At 38.8% G+C, this 21672-nt stretch overlaps 4 protein-coding genes and 1 non-coding gene across 5 annotated transcripts; all 5 read left to right on the top strand.

The window, feature by feature from the left end:
- Positions 1-1430: 1430 nt before the first annotated feature.
- On the top strand, positions 1431-5030 carry LOC109112778 (Krueppel-like factor 11). Its single transcript, XM_019125677.2, has 4 exons — positions 1431-1632; positions 2561-2806; positions 3346-4216; positions 4307-5030. The coding sequence occupies exons 1-4, from the start codon at positions 1603-1605 to the stop codon at positions 4591-4593; spliced, it is 1434 nt and encodes a 477-aa protein (XP_018981222.1). The 5' UTR covers positions 1431-1602; the 3' UTR covers positions 4594-5030.
- Positions 5031-7277: 2247 nt separating this feature from the next.
- On the top strand, positions 7278-10767 carry LOC109112777 (ribonucleoside-diphosphate reductase subunit M2). The gene is made up of 10 exons (XM_019125675.2): positions 7278-7519; positions 7730-7798; positions 8669-8815; positions 8966-9082; positions 9158-9291; positions 9530-9624; positions 9701-9834; positions 9935-10039; positions 10172-10285; positions 10441-10767. The coding sequence occupies exons 1-10, from the start codon at positions 7427-7429 to the stop codon at positions 10591-10593; spliced, it is 1161 nt and encodes a 386-aa protein (XP_018981220.1). The 5' UTR covers positions 7278-7426; the 3' UTR covers positions 10594-10767.
- LOC122149124 lies at positions 9324-9458 on the top strand. The gene has a single exon (XR_006162870.1). It is a non-coding gene; the product is annotated as a small nucleolar RNA SNORD94 (small nucleolar RNA).
- A 3618-nt stretch (positions 10768-14385) lies between the features above and the next one.
- LOC109044918 (actin, alpha cardiac muscle) lies at positions 14386-17895 on the top strand. Its single transcript, XM_042777822.1, has 9 exons — positions 14386-14530; positions 15625-15776; positions 15920-16048; positions 16217-16327; positions 16550-16634; positions 16734-16895; positions 17070-17261; positions 17370-17551; positions 17643-17895. Exons 2-9 carry the CDS (start codon positions 15648-15650, stop codon positions 17784-17786), a joined length of 1134 nt encoding a protein of 377 aa, XP_042633756.1. The 5' UTR covers positions 14386-14530; positions 15625-15647; the 3' UTR covers positions 17787-17895.
- A 1210-nt stretch (positions 17896-19105) lies between these two features.
- Positions 19106-21587, top strand: LOC109113566 (neuroendocrine protein 7B2-like). The gene is made up of 6 exons (XM_019126378.2): positions 19106-19336; positions 19699-19933; positions 20071-20220; positions 20512-20624; positions 21067-21120; positions 21271-21587. Exons 1-6 carry the CDS (start codon positions 19334-19336, stop codon positions 21385-21387), a joined length of 672 nt encoding a protein of 223 aa, XP_018981923.1. The 5' UTR covers positions 19106-19333; the 3' UTR covers positions 21388-21587.
- Positions 21588-21672: the final 85 nt, after the last annotated feature.

Raw genomic sequence — 21672 nt, 5'->3', positions numbered from 1 at the left:
GCAGAAACATTCAGTCTTTATTATCAGTCAAAATTGCTGAACCTCCTGTATATTTACATAGAATTAAATATTGCTGTTTAATAGGACATAATAATATTTGCCTTTATCCATGTGTCAATTGTTTAGGACTCATTTTATATTATTAGCTCATCTTTGTGGAAAAAAAACAATCAAAGTGTTGCCCATTTATATGTGATACATTTTAGAATTTCAACAATAAATTTACTTTATTTCTTTGATTTCCATTCTAAGAATATTAATGATTCCTGCAGTTTTTCCAAGGACACTAAATGCTTTCCTCAGCTGTACGACACATCACAGACAGACAAATAAAATCTCCTCTGTCGTTTTCAACGGATATCTGAATCTCTGAAGAGGAGGGGGCGACTGATGAAGCCTTTTGTCTGCTCAGCTCTGCTCACCCAGACAGACCTGAAAAATCACAGGCCCTCCTGCAGGGACATGCATTTAGGATGTATATGATTTGCACACACTTACACTAGTTCATACTAAAATTTTTAGTGTAGGAACAGCTAATTATCACGACAAAAACACAAAGAGAAATACATGAAGGTTAGTGTAGCTACAACAAAGAGATGCAGCAGTCGTAGGCCCCGCCCTGGATCCTTTCACAGAAAGCAGAGGTTCCTGAGTTCAGTTCAGTTCACTAAAACCAGGTCTGTGTAAGCACGTGATGCGGAGATGTAATGATTTCCGGACGCTTGTGACAACTGTCTTTGTGAGAAGACATACAATTACAGAAAAACATGCATCCTCTCACAAAGAACTTTTTTTAGCATTTTTTCTTAAAGTGTTTATTTTCGTTAAAAAAGGCTAAATAAATATGTATATGAATTATTTTGATATTATTATTGCTACTATTAGTTACTATTGTTACTATTATTGTTGTTTCATTATTAGTAGGCGGCTATTATTCATTATTTCCATTGTAGACTGTTTCTTTCATAAGCAGCATCTCACCGTGTCCCCGTTTCCCCTTTGTACACCTACTAAACATTCATGATAACACTATAGCAATACAATCTATCCATAAAAAAAAACAACAGCCATATTTTATGTAAAATATATAGCCTACTATACGGTTTTCGCTTCTTTGTTTAAAATTGTTGGCTCGCGGTACTTCATTGTGGACTCGTCTGCGCATGCCAAACTCCACTAGCACAGCTAACCAGACGCGCGCGAGTATCTCACGATTCCGCTGGTTCTCCGCGCCGACCTTTCCCCCAGTTCTCGAGCACCGGGTTCACCGGGTTTACTCTGACACCGCTGACTCCTCTGTAACGCCCCCCAACAGCCACGCACCCCGTTTCAGCCAATCAGCGAGCGATCACGTACTGATCACGCGCTGCCTGCTTTCCCATTGGTCCGTTCCTGCTACACCTTTGTTTTTGATTGGTAACATGTTACCACCCGCCAGAGTGCTCTGAATTTTGTTTCTGTTTTTTTTTTTCTTTCTGTTGTTTTTTTGCGCTTCTGATTCATTCAGCTGAGGTTGAACCTAGCTGTAAAAAGTGATTAGACTTATGTGCAGAGGCTTCGTATCACAGCTGTCTTCCCGTTGCTTTTCATAGACGTACACATATGCTGAATTTTGCTTCTGACTCCGGCCGGGTGAGTTGATTATACTACTGCCGAAGTGGTTTTATTGCTACTTTTAAGTTTTTGCGCATTGACCCACTAATGACATCCGCTTTTGCTGTAAGTTGCGACCCATGTAAAATAATTTCACGCTGATTGACTGAGAATAATTGACTTAGAGCAGAGCAATGCTTATAATTTCTGTTTACACACATAAAAAACACATTTGATCTTCTTGACGCTTGCAACGAGCAACATTCTTTGTGTTACATTGCTTTAATTAAATTAAGTCATGACGAACCGTTTGCCGCAATCATTGTTGTGCATTTCCCTCCTGCATTAAGCTGCAGTGTTACTTTACGTTCAAACTATTTTTTATTCGCTAGCGACCTTATTTGAACCCTGAACATACTCTAGTTTGAACATTTTTCTCCTATTTAATTTTTGCATTAAATTGTCAGTTATTTTAGAATGCATTGTTTGTTTGTGTTATTACAACAACGTTGTGCATTGTTTCTATCACGCTTTGTATATCACAAGGGCTCCGTTATGGCGACAAGAGTAAGAGTAACCTTAATGCAATATGTCTTGATATGGTTTACCACCCTTGGATGATACTTTCTTTGCATGGCATACTCACATGGCGCTTTGGTTGGGTGCACGTCACTCTTAAATCTATATTTGGCAATGGGAGGTTCCCAGCAGCTCACAGTTAACGCTGTGCGAGGCTCTGGGTGGATGTAGTCCACCAGCACTGGGGCCCGTTTCTTTGCTTATGAATGACAAAAGCTATTTACAGCAGATGCATGACAAACATCGCCCCTTTTGCCACTTTTCATGCAATTACATTGAGCACGTTTCATTATAATGGTATTGTCAATTCAGATTCAGTGTTATTGCAGTTCAGCAACCAGCTCACTGTGGCATTAAAATGACAAATGTACTTTTTTACAATCTGTAGTCCAGTCTCGTGGACATCTGTGAAGCGATGATGGAGAGAAACAGGCATGACAGTGAGAAGTCCTGCTCCTCCACTCTGGAATACAACGACCTGGAGGCTGCAGAGGCTTTGGTGTGCATGAGCTCCTGGGTCCAGAGGACACACAAGCCTCGCCCACTGACACCCACATCAGACTCCTGCGATTCTCTCCCGTTGCAGCCTGAACTCAATGAGTCCTCTAAAGACCTAGTCTCCCTCTCGTCACTGGTGAGTGACTCTTTTTTTAAAAAAAGAAAAAAAAAAAAAAGAAAAGAAAAAAGGTTTGGGGGTGCTGCAGAAGTGAAAGCTGTTATGGCCTAAATCATTTTGAAAGAGAAAGTGTAGTGTTGTTAAATGCAGGAATACACTACATGAGTTTAAGATCAATTTTAAAACACTAGGCACCATACACCTGCCAACTTTGAAAATGGTAGCATATACTACTACGTCATATACTACCAGACTATCAAGTCGTTACGTACACAGAAACTAGGAGATGCATTACAAATGACAACAATATTTGTTCTAAAATTGGCACAAAAATATGTTTGATATTCTTTGACTGGACGCACTCATAGTCTGAGTTTGTGCCCATCACACACTATTTGATTTTCTGTGAAATTGGTCAACTCTGACTGGCCTTCGCCAACTAGCATCAACTCGTCCAGACTTAAAATTAGTCCAAAAATCTAGGTACAAGTTGTGTAGTATACTCCAGCCTTAAAGGCAATTCTCAGTTTTCAATGCAAATCTCTTCTCTCCAACAGTGCATGACCCCTCCCCATAGCCCAAGCTTTGCGGAAACTTCAGGCACAGCAGTTCTTAGTACCTCAGTGGCCTGCTCAGGTCTCAAACCACATCCCAAACTATGCTCAGCCTTGACCAACAGGGCTGCATGTCACGTCAACTTGCATCCCAGCACCACAGTCCAGCTCAACCCATCTCTACCAACAGAACAGCCCCCACTTCGCAGAGCCACCAGCGTTATAAGGCACACCGCCGACAGATCAGTGCACCACAACATTCCATCTCCGACCACAGGGCAGGAGAAGCCATGTTCCTCAGAAATCCCTCTACAGCACACAGAGCCAATTGCCAACCTCACAGCAGAACTGCAAAGCTGCAGTAGCCCATGTGACACTGCAGAAATGGAGAGAACTTCCCCTTCTCCTCACTCCACGGGCATTGCTATCCCAACATCACAGCCCACCATTCCTCAGACGCCCATATCCAGCCCGCCAATGCTCTGTCAGGTGTTTCCTGTTAACGGGCAGACTGGAATCATCTCCGCATTTGTTCAGACTCCAGTTCAGATGCAGGCCTTGGGATCAAAGCCCATTCTTCCACATTCTCAACCTCTTCTGGTGGGCTCACGTGTGGCTCAGGGCACTGTGATGTTCGTCGTTCCGCAGTCTCAGGTATCCCAATCCTCCACCTGCCAGCAGAGCATTGTTACACTTGGGAACACGAAGCTTCTGCCCTTGGCACCTGCTCCAGTCTATGTGCCCTCAGGTCAGAGCAGTGGAGTGGCACAATCTGACTTCTCGCGCAGGCGGAACTATGTCTGCAACTATCAAGGATGCAAGAAGACTTACTTCAAAAGTTCCCACTTGAAGGCCCATTTGAGAACTCATACAGGTTTGTATCTATCTGGCAGACGATATGCTTTTGTTCTAATAGGTTGCATCCATAAAACATGTTTCTTGATCATCTTCCTCTGTATCTCAGGTGAGAAGCCTTTCAGTTGCCATTGGGAAGGGTGTGACAAAAAATTTGCCCGTTCAGATGAACTCTCCAGGCATCGTCGGACGCACACGGGTGAGAAGAAATTTGTCTGTCCTGTCTGTGAGCGTCGGTTCATGCGAAGCGACCACCTGACCAAGCATGCAAGACGTCATATGACAACCAAGAGGTCCACAGCGTGGCCTAACGAAGTTCTCGACGTGAACAAAATGGCCACTTCCCAAGCACCATCTTCCATACCCCTTAGTATGCTTCTTCCTGCCTCAAACTAGGTCGAGACTTAGACCACTCACCTCAGTCACCTCAGGACAATATCCAACTGACCATTTAACAGGGGAAATACACGAAAACCAAGGCTGCTACACATCCATGTACATAAAACAATATGACATTGCACTGGATTTTTATTTTAATCATGGTTGTTTATAAGGAATTCTTGTTTACTTTTATATGTTATGTCTCCCGATGTATATTTACTCCCTTTGCCAAAGTCTTTACATCAGTTCATCTGTTACTTACTCTTTACTGTTGTATAGTTGTATATAAATATCACTATCTATATGAATGTAATGTGTATTCAAATTTGCATTTATTGTTGATGTATGAATAAATGTTATTGGTTTTACTTCTGTTAATTGGACAGTATTCCTGTATGCGATACTACCTGCAATATTCCTTATTATTTAATAATAAACATTTGTATTAAGAATATAGAATTTGTTTTATTTGTTACCACTATTTTTGAGCTGAGTTTATTGAGATCTCAGTCATTTATTTAAAAACAATTTAAGCATTTTAAGCCATTACACACTGCCTAGATTTAAATTACCAAAAACACTTAAGAAACCCATTAAACTTAGAAATTACACAACAAAAAGCATAACATATAACAGGCTGACAAGTGTTACACAACGTGTAAAACGTCGAAAAGGAAAACAATAGAATCATTACATAGCCATGAACTGGTGTGACGACACAGTTACACAACATCAGCTCAACATCAATTCTCATCATCGTCACCCCACAGCACCCAGTAACAAAACTCGTCCAATCACATTGCTCCACTGTGGAGCGGTTAGGGGGCGTGACCAATCAAAGAGGATGACGAGTATTAAATATGGCACCAGCAGCTTGACTGACAAGCCTTGGTCTCCGCCCATTTGCCTTACTGACCGATATTTCCAAATGAAAAAACAAACACAAAGAAAAAACAAAATACATGGTTACTGGACTGAAAGTTGATGTAAAATACAGTTTTTCTATTTTAATGATGAGTATCTAAATCAAAGTGAGAAGTAAGAAAAATGGGTAAACTTTGATCACGTCTTTTTTTTTTATCTTGTGGAGAACCAGTTTTATGTCATATTCGCATTTGACCAATAGTTGTTTGTCATATATGATGATGATAACCTTTTAACAACTTTTCGCAAATTCAGGCAATTCATTTTAAATGTCTTTCAAACGGCAAATTGTATTAAAGGTTAGGTGCGTCCCCTGCTGGTTTCTTTAGCAATAGATGCATAACTGTTCGAGGATTTGTTTTATTTCCACGTATGATTTCCACCAAGGGGCTGATCGTACTATCGCATCTGGTGATTTCATAGTAGCTAAAATCATTTATATCTTTATTTTAGGTTGAATTATTTTATGTATAATAATTCAGCCAGAAACATAGAACAGACTATTATATTAATAACTAAATAAATAATGTCATCTGAGAGTAAAATAAAATATTATGAAGAAGACATGCACACAGCTTTTTTCTTAACACAAATGTTTCGCTGTTATGTGATAAGTGTCCTCCTGCCACGAGGGGCAGTATCTCAAAAGAATGCTGTGTTTTATCCCAGGCAGTGACCTCTTGGGCGTTTTTATTGTTCTTTGTCGACTCCCGCATCCTGAAAATGTTTTTGTTATGAAACAAAAAATGGATTTCAGTGTTTTTGCAAAATACGTTTGTAACACAATATTTGTAGATTTGGAAATTAATCTCAAAGCTCGTAGGACTCCGTGTTTTGGTTTGGTTGTTGTGAGTGACTTGGCTTAGGTTAGCAGCTAATAGTTTGTTGTTGCGTAAAGTTTAATCAACAATAAAATACGTATACTCAGAATCTCTCTTTTTAGACACTTAAGTAGCGTGTTATATTAATTAATGATGCCCAACGTGATCTTTGTGCTTGTGGAAGAGAAAAACAAGAAGAAGAAAAGAAAAAAAAATCTGCAACGTCAATATGATTCTTTTATGTAGGTAGTAAATTCAAAGATCACGTGTAGTTTTGTGTTCACCATTAAAAATTAATATTTCAGTTTTTCTGGATGATAGTACGGGTTATGTATTTGTTATAATCGTTTATTAAAAATCTGGCGCCAAACCATTGCTTCCTTTCGGGAGTGTGTGTTGTTGGAAATATAGTTGGATTTGTATTTTTGAAAATATATCTTCCCCATACAGCAGTGGAGATGTTGTTTAACTTAAATAATATTTATTGTGTGCTGTTTAATGCGGCATCTGTATGTGACTGATAAGTGGTTTCATTAGTACTACGTGCCATTTTCATTAATCTTATTCTGTTCAAAGGGAATTACAAACGATGCCAACTTATTAATGTAAAGTGTGAACAGAAATACTATTACTAATCGTATTACTGATACTATCTGTAAATGTAAGGATTTCATTCCATTCGTTCCATATTCGCGCCTTTTTAAACCTGTTTGTGTAATTACACGTTCAGTTTTGTAACACTTTTTTTTTTTCAGTTTTGTAACACTGCATCATCCCCCAACGCGTTTGAATTTCCCGCTAGGCGTAGCTCTCGCGAGAACTCTTGGAGAGTTCTTATTGGTCCATCTGATGATAGAATTAAAAAGACCAAACGACGCAGTAAAGTTTGCCCTTTTTCTATTGGCTGACAATGAGCGCCAAGATTCGTATAAAAAAAGAACCCCCGGCATTCAAACTTCGTTTTCTTTTCTCCAGCTGGACTGTGGACCTTCAATCTCCTACTTTTAATCTTATTTATTTGTAGCTGACTTTGTTTTAGAAGTTCTATTTTGTTTTATTGATTATCCTCATATTCTGTTTTACTTCACACTCTAAGCTTCACAATGATGTCAACTCGCTCTCCACTGAAAGCCAAGAATGAAAACGCCGTTTCTGCAAAATTGAGTAGCATGTCCTTGGTGGACAAAGAAAACACGGTAAGTTTATTATTTTAGGTATATTTAGAACGTGCTGTTACTTTTAAAACGTGTAGTGAGATGCGTTCAAGTGTAACTTAGGTGTCTTGATCAATAACGTTACTACTACTAACGTATTTTGATAGAAACCTTATATTTGCTTAACTAAAAAGCCAAATGCTAAACAGTTAATCATGCTTTATATCCTAAATGGGTTATTTTTGTCCTCAGCCACCCAGTCTGAGCTCCACCAGAATCCTGGCGTCTAAAACGGCGCGCAAAATCTTTGACGATTCAGAGGTAAGTTACACTCACTTTAACTGCATTCCTGCACGTTTCTCCAAGACTTACAACATCAATGCATATAATCTATCGCATTTTAGATGAACGTTAGTGATTTCTGGAGTGATGTCTTTAAAGTGACAGATGAAATTTGGCGGATCCAGAGCGCGCCAAGTTGGGCTGATCAATCAGTCCGGGCCTCTAATAAGAACAATAGCTCGTAAAGCGAATCTTCCTGAACTCCATGATACATGTCATTTAAAATGATTATTTTGTGGTTTGAGACTTAACTTATTGGGTAATATTTTTTTTTTGTTGGCTCATTATCTCGAGCTGACTTAAGTTAATGTTTTTACTAACGTTACACAGAACTGATGTGAAAGCTTGTCTAACTATGAAAATACTCCCATTCTGCATGACAACCGTTTGATAAACAATGTTTATACGACCGTATTATTTTCTTAAACTTTTATCCGGTTAAACGGAAGAGCACTCTTGTTTTACCGGGAAACTAGACCGGAAGTGCATCACTAGGCGAGAGGAGTGAAACGCACAAAGCTACTTGTTTATTTCTGGTGTTTAAAGTAATATGAAAATGGTTACCAAGGCAACAAAAGAAACTAGCTTTTCAGGCATATTCGTCTAAATGGTAAATATTTAAGTGTTTAATGCCGCGTGGTTTTTTTTTTTTTTTTTTTTTTTTTTAAAAAGTCGTTTTTAAAATTTGATTCATGACAATGGCAAGTCACTAAACATTTTGTGCATAGTTTTTAGCCTTATTGGCAATAGGTGTGATGGAATGACTTTGTTACTATTCACACTGGCTTTTTTTTTTTTTTTCTTAAATTTAGTTTGTTGCCAAATCTAAAGTTTTACCTTTCTAACTTGGACCAGACAAAAGCTAGAAAAAGGGCTGTGGAGGAGGAGCCCCTTCTGAAGGACAACCCCCACCGCTTTGTCATTTTTCCAATTCAGTACCATGACATCTGGCAGATGTACAAGAAGGCAGAGGCCTCCTTCTGGACTGCAGAGGAGGTAAGCTTCAAAATATGATACCATAGATAAAATTTGTTTGTCATTCTTATGGTTCTTAAATCGCATCAAACAACCTTAATGCTGCTGTCATGCATGCTTTGATTTTTAGATTGCGGCATTTTAAATGTTTTGCATTTTATTTTCTTCAAGGTTGACCTGTCCAAAGATCTTCAGCACTGGGATTCCCTGAAAGACGAGGAGAGATATTTCATCTCTCATGTTTTGGCTTTCTTTGCTGCAAGTGATGGCATTGTCAATGAGAACTTGGTGAGTTCAGAGGCAAACTTGTGCAAATATGTAAAGGGTAACTCTCTTCTAACTGCTTGTCTTGTGATGCTCTAGGTGGAGCGATTTACTCAGGAGGTCCAAGTGACTGAAGCCCGTTGCTTCTACGGTTTCCAGATTGCCATGGAAAACATACACTCTGAAATGTACAGTCTGTTGATTGACACCTACATCAAAGATCCCAAAGAGAGGTGAGCTGTTGGGCATGATGTTGGAGGTATTTGGGGCAATGATGAGTGGCGCAGGGGTACGGACCTCAGCTGATAATGGGAGCTGAGTGGTGACTGCTCAAGATCAGTGGACATGTGGTCAGCTGGTTGTAGGGCGTCAGCATGAAACTATCGCCTTACTGAGCTCCATAAACATGTTTGTCTAATTATGATCTGTGTATTTTAGTCATTAGCTGACTTGATGTGTTATGTCTTGTAGAGAATTTCTTTTCAATGCCATTGAGACGATGCCTTGCGTAAAGACAAAGGCTGATTGGGCGCTTAACTGGATTGGTGACAAAAATACACAATACGGTATGTTGTATTTAATATACTGTTATTGGGTATCTTATTTTAAATGGCTTGAGCTAATTTAAGTCCTTGAATTCAGGGGAGAGAGTGGTGGCTTTTGCTGCTGTAGAAGGAATCTTCTTTTCTGGGTCTTTTGCTTCTATTTTCTGGCTAAAGAAGAGAGGACTCATGCCTGGACTCACCTTCTCCAATGAACTTATCAGCAGAGATGAGGTAATGAATTTGAGACGCACCCTAACACTGGTATGAATGCTTTTGGAAGTGTAGTGTGAAAGCTGAAGATGTGGTCTTAATGTTACTATCATACATCCAGGGTCTTCATTGTGACTTTGCCTGCCTCATGTTCAAGCACTTGGTCAACAAACCTTCAGAAGAAACTGTAAAGAAAATCATCATGAACGCAGTTGCAATTGAACAGGTTTGTGTGCTTTAACATCTTAGGTTTTAGGGTTTCAACAGGATTAATTTAATTTTGTAGAAGCTGTACTGTAACGTCAATGAAATGCATTGTATTGGCAAGAAGAAAAATCTAGTTTCTTTAACTACTTAGGAATTCCTGACTGATGCTCTGCCAGTAAAGCTAATTGGTATGAACTGTGACCTGATGAAGCAATACATCGAGTTTGTGGCTGACAGACTTCTGCTTGAGCTGGGATTTGACAAGGTTGGTTTATTAGGCATAATTTTTTTTTTTTTTTTTTGTAGTTTTAAATCTCTGCTTATGGTGGCAGTATAGTCTTTGTGACTGACCTCGGATCAGTAGCCTTATGTGCCTCTTCAACAGATGGCATTTTAACTTGACCTTTAATTGCTTTCTAGGTCTATAAAGTGGAAAATCCTTTTGACTTCATGGAGAATATTTCCTTGGAGGGCAAGACCAACTTTTTTGAGAAGCGAGTAGGCGAGTACCAGCGGATGGGAGTCATGTCCGGACCCACAGATAACACTTTCAGACTGGATGCTGATTTTTAGAGACTCAGAGTGCCTGAATGGACACTTATAAACTCTTTGGACTCAGGAGTTTCAACCTCACTAATTTCTACATCGTTTACACAAGATTCTTTTTTTTTTTTGATACTTTGCTTTGTTTTAATGATCAATACTAAAATGCCTTTATTTTTTAAATGATTAAAAAAAAAAAGTCTACTTGCTGCTTTTCTCTTTGCTTTTGCCTTTTGGGCACGGTGAAGACCAGGAATAGTTATACACTCGTCTACAACTCATCTTATTTTATAGTAACGTGCATCTGTCCACTGCAAATAGTGTGGGTTTAAGTTATTTTTTTTCTTTAATAAAGTAGATTTAGTAATTGGTGTTGAAGTTCCGTTGTTACCTACCACCTGGTATTGTTAATTTAATGGCATTTTTATGACAAAAGTGCTTTAACTTTTCAACAGTTCCACTGAACAGTAGAGTAATAAAACTATGTAGGTGTATGTAGATCAACTTCCAGGAAAAAAAGTTTAGCTTTTGGCAAGTTTTGCCTCTTTGTTGCCTACACAGGCTTAAATTATTCCAGCTGCTGTAAAGCCTTAGCATCTTCCCAAACTGGAACAAGCTTACTGACTTCAAAGTCTCTTTAAAAATATTACCCCTCTTGGTTTATCACATTGAAGTAAGATGACGACTCGAGATAAATTCACTGAAGTCTGGTTTCCAAAGTGTTACTGTTCATAACTGATGTTGAAATTCTTTATATGATAATTACGGTCCAATAATGGTCAATATTTGCATATTCACAATGCAATAAATTTTTCACTTTCATATGAAAATGCGAACAGCTCAAGTTTAACTACTGACTTAATGTTTTCGTACACTGATTAACTGGTTTTCACCATGCACAACATTGCTGATATGGAAACTTCTAAAGCACTTCATATATTTATAGTAGTCATTATCTCTAGGGCACTCTTGGCATAAGCTGGCCACCAGTCATTCTCGATGTGCTCACAAGATGCTGCAGAACAATTTCTGCATGGGACTGCATGAACTTTAAGTTGCAGAAATATTCCTTAACTTTGAAAAGAGTAAACATTGCTCAAAATATTTATGCTTGTATTTGCGTATGCTGATATCATTTTTCTATTGTACATAAGTGTTAAATCTGCCCCATGCATTTCTATTAGAGTTGATCTGTGCTGCTGTAAAACTGATGTCATGAACTACACAGTGACACAAAGGTAGAGGATCCATCTGAGTTTTACTGTTCGAGTCGATATGAGTGTCTGAATCTGAACAGTGATTGACTCTGGGACATGTACATGTGAGGATCATTTATATGGGGTTTTCTCATTAGCATGCCTGTCAGCAGTCCATTCTAAAAGAGTCCTTTGTTGACAGCAGCTGCATTAGCTGACACATTGACACACAGTAGATCTTGTTATCAGACGTTATATCACTGAAACAACCCAGTGTTAAAACAGGCAGAATAAGCAACACTTGTATATAGAAATAAATACACCAAAGTGACGCATATGTTTTCTATGAAAGCCCCGTCTTGAGTCTGTTTCCTACAAAAACATTTCTCACCTGTCTTCCTTGTCTTTTTTCCCCCAAAAAACATTTGTCTGGAATTTGTTTCCTTAAAAAAAAATTGACACCAAAAAACAATCTTGTTAGTTTAGTATTTTATATACTATTATAGTATTTACATGTATTTAAATTATTTATAGTATCTAACATATCTCTCTTGTTGCTGTTACGGAAATAGCAGAACATTAACTCAGCTTTTATGTACTCACATTTGATAAATGAAGTGAATTCAATTTTAAATTGTGTGTTTCAGACATTCTCCTTTATTAAAGGCCCTGTGAACACTGTAGCTGCCATCAGCGCAGCATATAATCCACATCACTCTGGTATGGCCCAGCAGGGTCATGTCACAAAATCATTGTTCCCAATATAATGAATGTTAAAAAGCATTTGGGCCCAACAGTTGGCACTCTCCAATTTGGGGTCTACTGGTAAGCGCAGCTGTCTGAAACAGGCAAATCCTGTGTCCCCTCCATGCCCTTTTAAGGAGACAGGACCCTGTCAAAGTGCCTGTGTTGGTTGCTTGCTTTGTTTGACCACTGGGCCTCCCACACAGCAGCGCTAATAGATCACAACCCTGTAAATATTGCCACAGCAGAATTACAACTGTTACTGTACATTAATAGCGTAATAGGGACACCCAAATGCCTTCGTTTATCTTTCCTGAATGTCATAAATGTACTTTTTCAGTGTTTTTTCATCAAAAAGATGCTAATTCCATTAGCAATGATCACATTTTGGAAGACAGCATCATCAGAGCTATAAGATACTAGAATTGGTCACGGTACATGAGGGTTCAAGGGAATCCAAACAGATTGTGTTCTCTAGGTATCTAGCAAGCTAGCTTGAAAAATGGCTAATAATAGCACATTAACAAAGAGGCTTAAACTTCATGGTGCTCAAAAATGCTCACACATAATCCAACTTTGGCACAGCAAGCTGAAGGGTCTATAAGAAACTCCAGAAATCTGATAACAAAAGGTTAGAAGATACTATCACGCTGATATCACGGTCTTTTTCAGTCAGGCTTGAGCTTGAGGATCACAAATAGAACATTATCTCCTGTTCACCAAGCCTGAAACAATGCAAGATAACAAACACATGCCAAAACAGGAGGCAATGCTACCTTTAACGCCAAATGGTCCTTCTGAGATGTTGAAAGAACACAAATCATTTCTGAAAGGTACGTTTTGACCCAAAGTACATGTGTAGCATTTTACAAAACCATAGTCATCATAGTGAGGTTGTTTTCTCATTGTGTTGAGTGAAAGAGATAACGGGGGAGAAGGTGACAAATAAGGAGTTGGAGCACCGAGGAGCAGCACTGATGTGTAGCCAGGAGCACCTGTCACTCAACATGACCCTAAAAGGACAGAGCTGAGCCAATCAGAGAACAGCAGTTGCAGAGAAAGGACACAGGTCCTGCTTAACACCCCCATACCTCTCAGCTGTCTGGCATGTTATGGGTCCCGATCACATACCAGGGCCCAGGCCATTTGACAAAGGTGCTGTTACTCAGGTCTGGCTCCTAAATGTGACCTCACACATCTTTAGTCTTCCAAATATGTTTGATGTCAAACCATTTTTTGACATTGTAGGTCATACATTGATCTTACACATTTAGTTGTATATTGTTCTGGGTCAAAGGTCATGATGTGGGACTTCCTGACATTCTTATTGGTACAAATAGTAGCTAAAAGCTTAAAACAAACATTTAAACATGTTATTTGTACATTTTTGTGTGTATATTGGCAATCACAAACTCTTTTCCATGCATGTGCTTTTGTCTTCTTATGCTTGAATAATATAAATATTCTAGTCAATACAATTATTATTGGACAAGAAATTATCAATATTTAAAGTATATACAATTTTGACTAATTTAAAAATAAAACACTAAAAATTTAAAACCAGTCATTTTAAATGCTACAAGTGAATTTCATTCAGTATTATTTTTGTATTATATTTAAATGCTATTATAGTATTTACTTATTTTTTTTAATTAGCTTTTAATTTTATATTTTCAGGTTTTGATTTTAGCAATTTTGTTATGTGCTTTTGTTAAAAGATATGGAGAACAATCAAAGAAAAGTACTTCCATTTGGCTCTGAAATCATAACATACCATTTCCCACTGCTTATTTAGCTACCAAAGAGGATCTGTCACCTCTTAAGAAACATCTGTCCATTTTGGTAATCAAGTCAGAGACCATGGAGTGCAGGATATACTGGTTATGGGCCATTTTCTAGCATCTCTTATTTGGTCTTGTGTGAACTCCTGAGCCCGCCCCTGCACCCCAGCCACTAGCATATTTAAGAGGCATCCTTCTGCCATGCCCTTCATCCCAGCGGAAACCCCAGTCTTGTGCTACAACTTGGTGAGTGTTTGCTACTACCTACTGTATATCTCTATGGACTACTTCAGGGAAGACAGAGAGATTTAAAATGGAATAACCCAACACTTCATCTCCTACATGAGAAGGAACATTAATCTCTGGAACTGTTGATGAAGATGATGGATAGCTGGCTGGTTTTACATTGAAATTACTGACAACATAATTGCTCATTCTCTGTGATAAGATTGTATCTGTAGCTGTAGTTAGAGAAATGTATGAAAAACAATGGTTGACCGTTGCTAACTCAAAGAAATGATGCTGTTAGTGATGAGAGTTGGAACCCACATCTCATAAGATGCACTAATAAAGCGATTCATCAACAGATGAATGGGCAGAAACGGTGAGAGATTTGGACTTGTAACCAGAAGGTCGCAGGTTCGAGTCTCGGTGCTGGCAGGAGTTGTAGGTGGGAGGGAGTGAATGAACAGCGCTCTCTTCCACCCTCAATACCCACGACTGAAGTGCCCTTGAGCAAGGCACTGAACCCCCAGTTGCTCCCCGGGCGCTGGATCTATAGCTGCCCACTGCTCCGGGGGTGTGTTTCACGGTGTGTTCACTTCTCACTGCTGTGTGTGTACACTTGGATGGGTTAAATGCAGAGCACCAATTTCGAGTATGGGTCACCATACTTGACAAATGTCACGAATTCAACAACAGATGACATAAGATGCACTAATAAAGCGATTCATCAACAGATGAATTGACACACGCTGCCAGTTGAGGAGGTGACCCTTAGGTCCTGCTGTCATTTGTTATCAGACAACTGTGAAATAGCTACAGATAGGACACTGGGTCAGGGGCTTCCGTTCAGAATGACAAGAGCTGACGCCTAAAATAGTTTAAAGGGGATCTGCTGTGCTGCTTTTGGCCTTTTGTTGACCTGATGCTGCGTTTTAGAAATGTTTTCTAAAAAAAAAACATTTTAGTGGATTGTAGAGGATATTTAGATATATGGTATATATATTTATTAAAATGATTGAATACTATTAAAAATGAATGTTCTAATAAGGTTATTATTATTCAGATTTTAACTTGTTTTAACTTTACACTCTCCTAACACGTTTTCTTTCTCCTAGGACCATCCTAAAACAGACCCATCATGTGCGACGACGATGAGACTACCGCACTCGTGTGTGACAACGGTTCTGGTTTGGTCAAGGCTGGATTCGCCGGTGATGATGCTCCCCGTGCTGTCTTTCCCTCTATTGTTGGCAGACCCCGTCACCAGGTGGGCCTCCAAAGCATGTAGTAAATTCCTGGTTCCGGCAAACAAATTTGCATATTCGCTGTGGAAAATCATTGCAACATATTATACAAACTAACTGCACAACAGATGCTTGGTGATGATAACCCACGACTCTTTTCCTTTAGGGTGTGATGGTGGGTATGGGTCAGAAAGACAGCTACGTGGGAGATGAGGCTCAGAGTAAGAGGGGTATCCTTACTCTGAAATACCCCATCGAGCATGGCATCATCACCAACTGGGATGACATGGAAAAGGTAGCAATCAAAGAATTAATACAGAATGCTGAATTGTTCATTTGATGCTGATTTATTATTCATTAAAAGCAAAAATAAAAGGAAATGTATTCCTATTAGCGAGCTACATGCTGTGTTCAGTCACCTAGTTATTCACACCAATGATTTAATATATTTAAATATTTTTAGATCTGGCATCACACCTTCTACAACGAGCTGCGTGTCGCCCCTGAAGAGCACCCCACTCTGCTCACTGAGGCCCCCCTCAACCCTAAAGCCAACAGGGAGAAGATGACACAAGTAAGCTAATGCAGGGGTTTACAAACCTTTTTTTTTTTTTGCCACGGACGCTCTAGCACCCCCTTCTGGCCCCTTAGCCTTGGGTTTTCATAAAGCATTTGAGTGTGTTTACCATTGCTGAAACCAGGGTTATTTTTGTATTATTGATAAACCTATACTATTATAGTTTTTGTTAATATTTTGAATTAGATTTTATTCATTTTTTCCCCCCTCCCTTTTCAGATCATGTTTGAGACCTTCAATGTCCCTGCCATGTATGTTGCCATTCAGGCTGTGCTGTCTCTGTATGCCTCAGGCCGTACCACTGGTCAGTGTCTATCAAGTCACTAGAAGCAATAAGTAACATCAATACATTAATTCCTATATAAATCTGCAATACTTAACATGCCAATCCACCATGTTATAGGTATTGTACTGGACTCTGGTGATGGTGTTACCCATAACGTCCCCATCTATGAGGGTTATGCTCTTCCTCATGCTATAATGCGTCTAGATCTGGCTGGTCGCGATCTGACTGACTACTTGATGAAGATTCTGACCGAGCGTGGTTACTCTTTTGTGACAACCGGTGGGTGCTAGAAGAATTATACTTCAATCTATCCTGATGAATTTTGTTTAGAAATTAACAAACGCTCCCCTGGTCTCAAGATGGGGCACTTTTTTCATGAACACAAAATATATGTTTTCATTGACTTTTCCTAATATAAAATATACTTACAGTACTCTCTCTTTTCTTCCATAGCTGAGCGTGAGATTGTGCGTGATATTAAGGAGAAGCTGTGCTACGTCGCTCTGGACTTTGAGAATGAAATGGCTACTGCTGCTTCTTCCTCCTCTCTGGAGAAGTCCTATGAGTTGCCTGACGGCCAGGTCATTACCATTGGAAACGAGCGTTTCCGCTGTCCTGAGACCCTCTTCCAGCCCTCTTTCATTGGTATGTTTTGGCTGGGCCTCAGATTACCTTATTGCATTACCCAATATTGCTGTGTTTACATCACAATTGTTACCTTGCTAACATAGTTTGCAATGTTGCTCCTCACAGGTATGGAGTCTGCTGGCATCCATGAGACCGCCTACAACAGCATTATGAAATGCGACATTGATATCCGCAAGGATCTGTATGCCAACAATGTCCTTTCTGGTGGTACCACCATGTACCCTGGTATTGCTGATCGTATGCAGAAGGAGATTACAGCCCTGGCCCCCAGCACAATGAAGATCAAGGTAAACGTCAATCAAAATAAATGAGCTTGTTTCTTTTATAGCTGTAATTTTACAGTCTAACTACATTTATGTTCTTGTGTTTGTCCGCTAGATCATTGCTCCCCCTGAACGTAAGTACTCTGTCTGGATTGGCGGTTCCATCCTGGCTTCCTTGTCCACCTTCCAGCAGATGTGGATCAGCAAGCAGGAGTATGATGAGGCAGGTCCCTCCATCGTCCACAGGAAGTGCTTCTAAACCTCAAATCCTCCTCAGTTCAACCCAACTAACCCTCCGTATGCATTTGTACTGTGCTTTATGCTGTATATACATTTACTGTTGTAATAAAAGTTGTGATGAGTAACTATTTTTGGCTCGCATTGTGTTTTGTGTTTGAGTATTTGGTGAAGAAGTTGCTGCTGACAAATACAGCCTTTTCCATGTTTCCTCAACAAAGGCTATTTATTATCAGTTTGATCCTAAATTATATTAGCTATTAGTAGATTTTTTGAAAAGCATTAGACAAAAAAAAAAAACCTTCTCAAACCTGTATATGAACTATCTGACAAGCCGATAATAAAAAATAAACCTGTGCATTTAGTGATTCAGACTAACTACAGCAGCAAGTCTGTATTGGCTGAATATATTTAGTAGATTCTACAGTTAAAGATAAAACTAAAAATTAATTTAATTTTTATACCATTAATAATTAAATTATTTAATGTGTAGTTAACTATTAAGTATTTAAATAATTAACCCTTCTAGGCTGTTGTGTCTGGGCTTTAAATGACATAAGACTTTGTGACTTCCTGCACTTGTTATACTTTACTTTAGTACCGTACTAAAATGTGTTACAATAGTCATTTTATAATAAATCCAAAAGCAAGTCGTGAAAAAACTAGGGAGTTGAAAAGGTGTCTGAGCTAATGAGTGATCCTCTGCTGTCATCTACTGGTTATAATTCTAATTTCATGTCATTTTCATCTTATGAAAAGTTTTTGTTTTCCTCCAGGAGACACATTTTTGGTACATTTTTTTTCCATGTCATAAATGAAAAGTGAATCTTTAATGTGAATTTTACCACACAACTGTAACTAATCTCACTTCAGCCGGCAACCAAAGTTGGCAACCCTGTGTACAGTTACATTCATGACTATGAAGTATTGATTATCAACACCATTATGATGTCATTAACGAGACAGCATCCTAGTTAGCTAAAGTTAGCTTAAATATTTACATAGTGTTTAGTTGTAAGCATTTAAATGTACAATTACGTGTCTAGGTACTCTCCTGGGTTTGCAGGCTCAGCATATAAACAATTATATGTTGTTAAATATCATGAAACTATGCCGCTTTCATCATTTAAGATGTTGCAATTATTTTGCTTCTTAGTTTCTGGAAAGAACGTGGCAGGAGAGGTTAGTTTACGATTTATTTGCACTGTAGGCTATATTTGTAAACGTTAAGCCATTATAATTATAATTCGATTAATCTGACAAGCCCATAACATTACCGGACTATGACGACACGACACAGCTATATGCGATATAGGATACGATATAGCATTTTTAATAAGCTACCTTCCTGATATATACCTTATTTCCTTAATCTTTGTCCTTCTACCGTTCCCAATAAAATACAGCACAGCAGCATGTTTTAACGGCTATGTGCTGGCCACTACGTAAACCATTGATCATTTGTGGAGGTGAGATGATTTGGCTGCTTGGCAACAGAGCAAATGAAGCGAAGAGGAGGAGGACGGCATCTGTGTTGATCCCGACAACCTCTTTCTCAACCCAGATTGCATGGTAGGTTATCGCTTTAAATTTGGTTAAATGTTTATTTTATATAGCTACAACAAGCTGGAATTCAGTTTTAATGAAATACGAATAGGTATGCTTCTTAATTTGCGCTTGTAAAATAGTGGCCTATGTTTTTATGCAGCCTGTGCACTTGTGACGTAGTTACAATCAGGAATGCGCGAGCTCAATAATATCTAAATGATAGAAAATAAGCTTTAGATTTATAATCCAATTTCTACATTAACTTTTTATATAAAATATTAAAAACAATGAATATTTTTATTAAAAACTGTAGTTTTAGCATACATTTAAGGCGCAGCAATACTCTTCCACTAACGTTAGATGTTGTGTTAATTGTCGGTGTTTAGTGTACGTCAACGATGGGTTCTGCTCCGAAAATGACACACACGGTTCTTCTGAGTGTCATCATAAGCTCGATGGCCGTCGTTTCTGGCCGCAGTCCACGCACGGTGGATCAGGTGTCGGAGGCGGATATCCAGCGCCTGCTGCACGGTGTGATGGAGCAGCTGGGAATCGCGCGACCCAGGGTCGAGTATCCCGCGCATCAGGCCACCAACATAGTCGGTCCACTCAGCATCCAAGGTAAGAGTTTCTCATTGGTGGCAATTGCACATTTTTAAAAATGTAAAGTGTCACTAAGTTTAATAGGTTGTCATTATAATACTCCTCATCTCATTGCGTGGTTGCCTTCAGGTGTAATTTTAGACTTTGTCCAATAGGTGGTGCCCATGAGGGACTTCAACATCTCGGGCCATATGGGAACATCCCTAACATTGTCGCAGAGTTAACTGGAGACAGTGTTCCCAAAGACTTCAGCGAGGACCATGGCTACCCTGACCCTCCCAATCCTTGCCCCCTTGGAAAGACTGGTATGCTGATCCAAGTGCAATCGAATGCACAAATATACAGTGGTGTCAATAGAGAAATATATATCATATATAGAGAGAGAGAATATATAGATCAGTGGGTGTCACCATTCACTTTGTTTGATCAAAAGAGGAATTAGTTTGCTGAGGCAAAATTTGTTCAATATTTCATTAGATTGAAGGTGTTTACCATATTCTCCCAAAGGAATGAAAACTGTTTTTTGAATGGTCTAAACATTCACAGAGAATGGGGTACATCCCTCTCTTTGTTTAAAAAATGTAATGTTTTTATAGCTGCTGATGGATGTTTAGAGAACTCTCCAGACACTGCGGAGTTCAGTCGAGAATTCCAGAAACATCAGCACCTCTTTGACCCTGAGCATGACTACCCTGCACTGGCGAAGTGGGTGAGTTCACACTTGGCACCTTGAAACAGCCTGGAGGAGGCTTCTGATTTTTCATTTAAATAAAATGACTGATTCATTTAAGGACTTTTCACACTGCACTTAACCCCTGGTTATCTTTTTTGTAAACCCTGCTTTTAACCCTGTGTAAAGGTAATGTCAAAGTTTAAATGATGATGGAAAACATGTAAACTGGAGTAATTTATAATCTGAAAAGTCCATTCTGTAAAACTTGATAGTACTGTCAGCAATATATAGTATCAAGATGCGCAATGCTCATGCCATTATGTAAACAGGTAGCATGCTGTGTTTGTCCAGTTAAGAACGTTAACATGGGGTTTAGTAATGTACTGTGTGATGCAACATGAAGCAAAACATGAAGCAAGATAGCCCAAGATTCTGGTCTGTAGCAGACAGCACTAAATATCTATTTTCATTCTTTCAGAATAAAGGACTGTTGTATGAAAAACTGAAGGGTGGACCAAAAAGAACAAAAAGGGTAAGCAATGAATATAATTGTCTATGCCTTTTGGTTGATTCTTTGTCAACAGATGCTCAACACATGAACTATTAGATGGAGCACTGTTGCATATACATGTTGCATTTTCAGAAAAAAATGTCACAGGATCTGTCACTGAATGTGTTTCAGAGTACAAATCCATATCTGATGGGACAGAGGCTGGATAACGTGGTAGCCAAGAAATCAGTGCCACATTTCCCAGAGGAAGATGAGGTTGAAACTGCTACAAGCAATATCAAGACCTAAACATCGTATTATTTATAAAATCTGTACAATGAAAATCTTAACAGTTTTACAGTAAAGTCAGCATTAAATTATGTGTGATATTAAAATCAATCATATTATTAATAGAGCAGCAAAAAGTGACTGTAAAATGAATGATTATTCTCTTGGCACAACTTTTGTTGTAATAACATTTATTCAAATAAAAATAGTGTATATGTTCATGTGCAGAAAATTCCAGACGTGTTTTTAACTTCATGATTCTTCTAAATTACAAACATCACAATATGCATACATCATGAAGTTCCT

The sequence above is a fragment of the Cyprinus carpio genome, chromosome A20, assembly GCF_018340385.1.
Source record: "Cyprinus carpio isolate SPL01 chromosome A20, ASM1834038v1, whole genome shotgun sequence".
Classification (NCBI taxonomy): domain Eukaryota; kingdom Metazoa; phylum Chordata; class Actinopteri; order Cypriniformes; family Cyprinidae; genus Cyprinus; species Cyprinus carpio.
This window is presented reverse-complemented; position numbering and strand designations above follow the sequence as displayed.

Excerpts from the sequence above, each read along its gene's own strand:
- LOC109112778 (XM_019125677.2), top strand. The coding sequence starts at position 1,603 with ATGCTGAATTTTGCTTCTGACTCCGGCCGG. Across the intron at positions 2,807-3,345 it reads TAGTCTCCCTCTCGTCACTG|TGCATGACCCCTCCCCATAG; the intron begins GTGAGTGACTCT and ends TCTCTCCAACAG. Across the intron at positions 4,217-4,306 it reads CCATTTGAGAACTCATACAG|GTGAGAAGCCTTTCAGTTGC; the intron begins GTTTGTATCTAT and ends TCTGTATCTCAG.
- LOC109112777 (XM_019125675.2), top strand. The coding sequence starts at position 7,427 with ATGATGTCAACTCGCTCTCCACTGAAAGCCAAGAATGAAAACGCCGTT. Across the intron at positions 9,625-9,700 it reads TGACAAAAATACACAATACG|GGGAGAGAGTGGTGGCTTTT; the intron begins GTATGTTGTATT and ends CCTTGAATTCAG. Across the intron at positions 9,835-9,934 it reads AACTTATCAGCAGAGATGAG|GGTCTTCATTGTGACTTTGC; the intron begins GTAATGAATTTG and ends TCATACATCCAG.
- LOC109044918 (XM_042777822.1), top strand. The coding sequence starts at position 15,648 with ATGTGCGACGACGATGAGACTACCGCACTCGTGTGTGACAACGGTTCT. Across the intron at positions 16,049-16,216 it reads ACTGGGATGACATGGAAAAG|ATCTGGCATCACACCTTCTA; the intron begins GTAGCAATCAAA and ends AAATATTTTTAG. Across the intron at positions 17,552-17,642 it reads CCAGCACAATGAAGATCAAG|ATCATTGCTCCCCCTGAACG; the intron begins GTAAACGTCAAT and ends TTTGTCCGCTAG.
- LOC109113566 (XM_019126378.2), top strand. Across the intron at positions 19,934-20,070 it reads CGGTCCACTCAGCATCCAAG|GTGGTGCCCATGAGGGACTT; the intron begins GTAAGAGTTTCT and ends TTTGTCCAATAG. Across the intron at positions 20,625-21,066 it reads ACCCTGCACTGGCGAAGTGG|AATAAAGGACTGTTGTATGA; the intron begins GTGAGTTCACAC and ends TCATTCTTTCAG.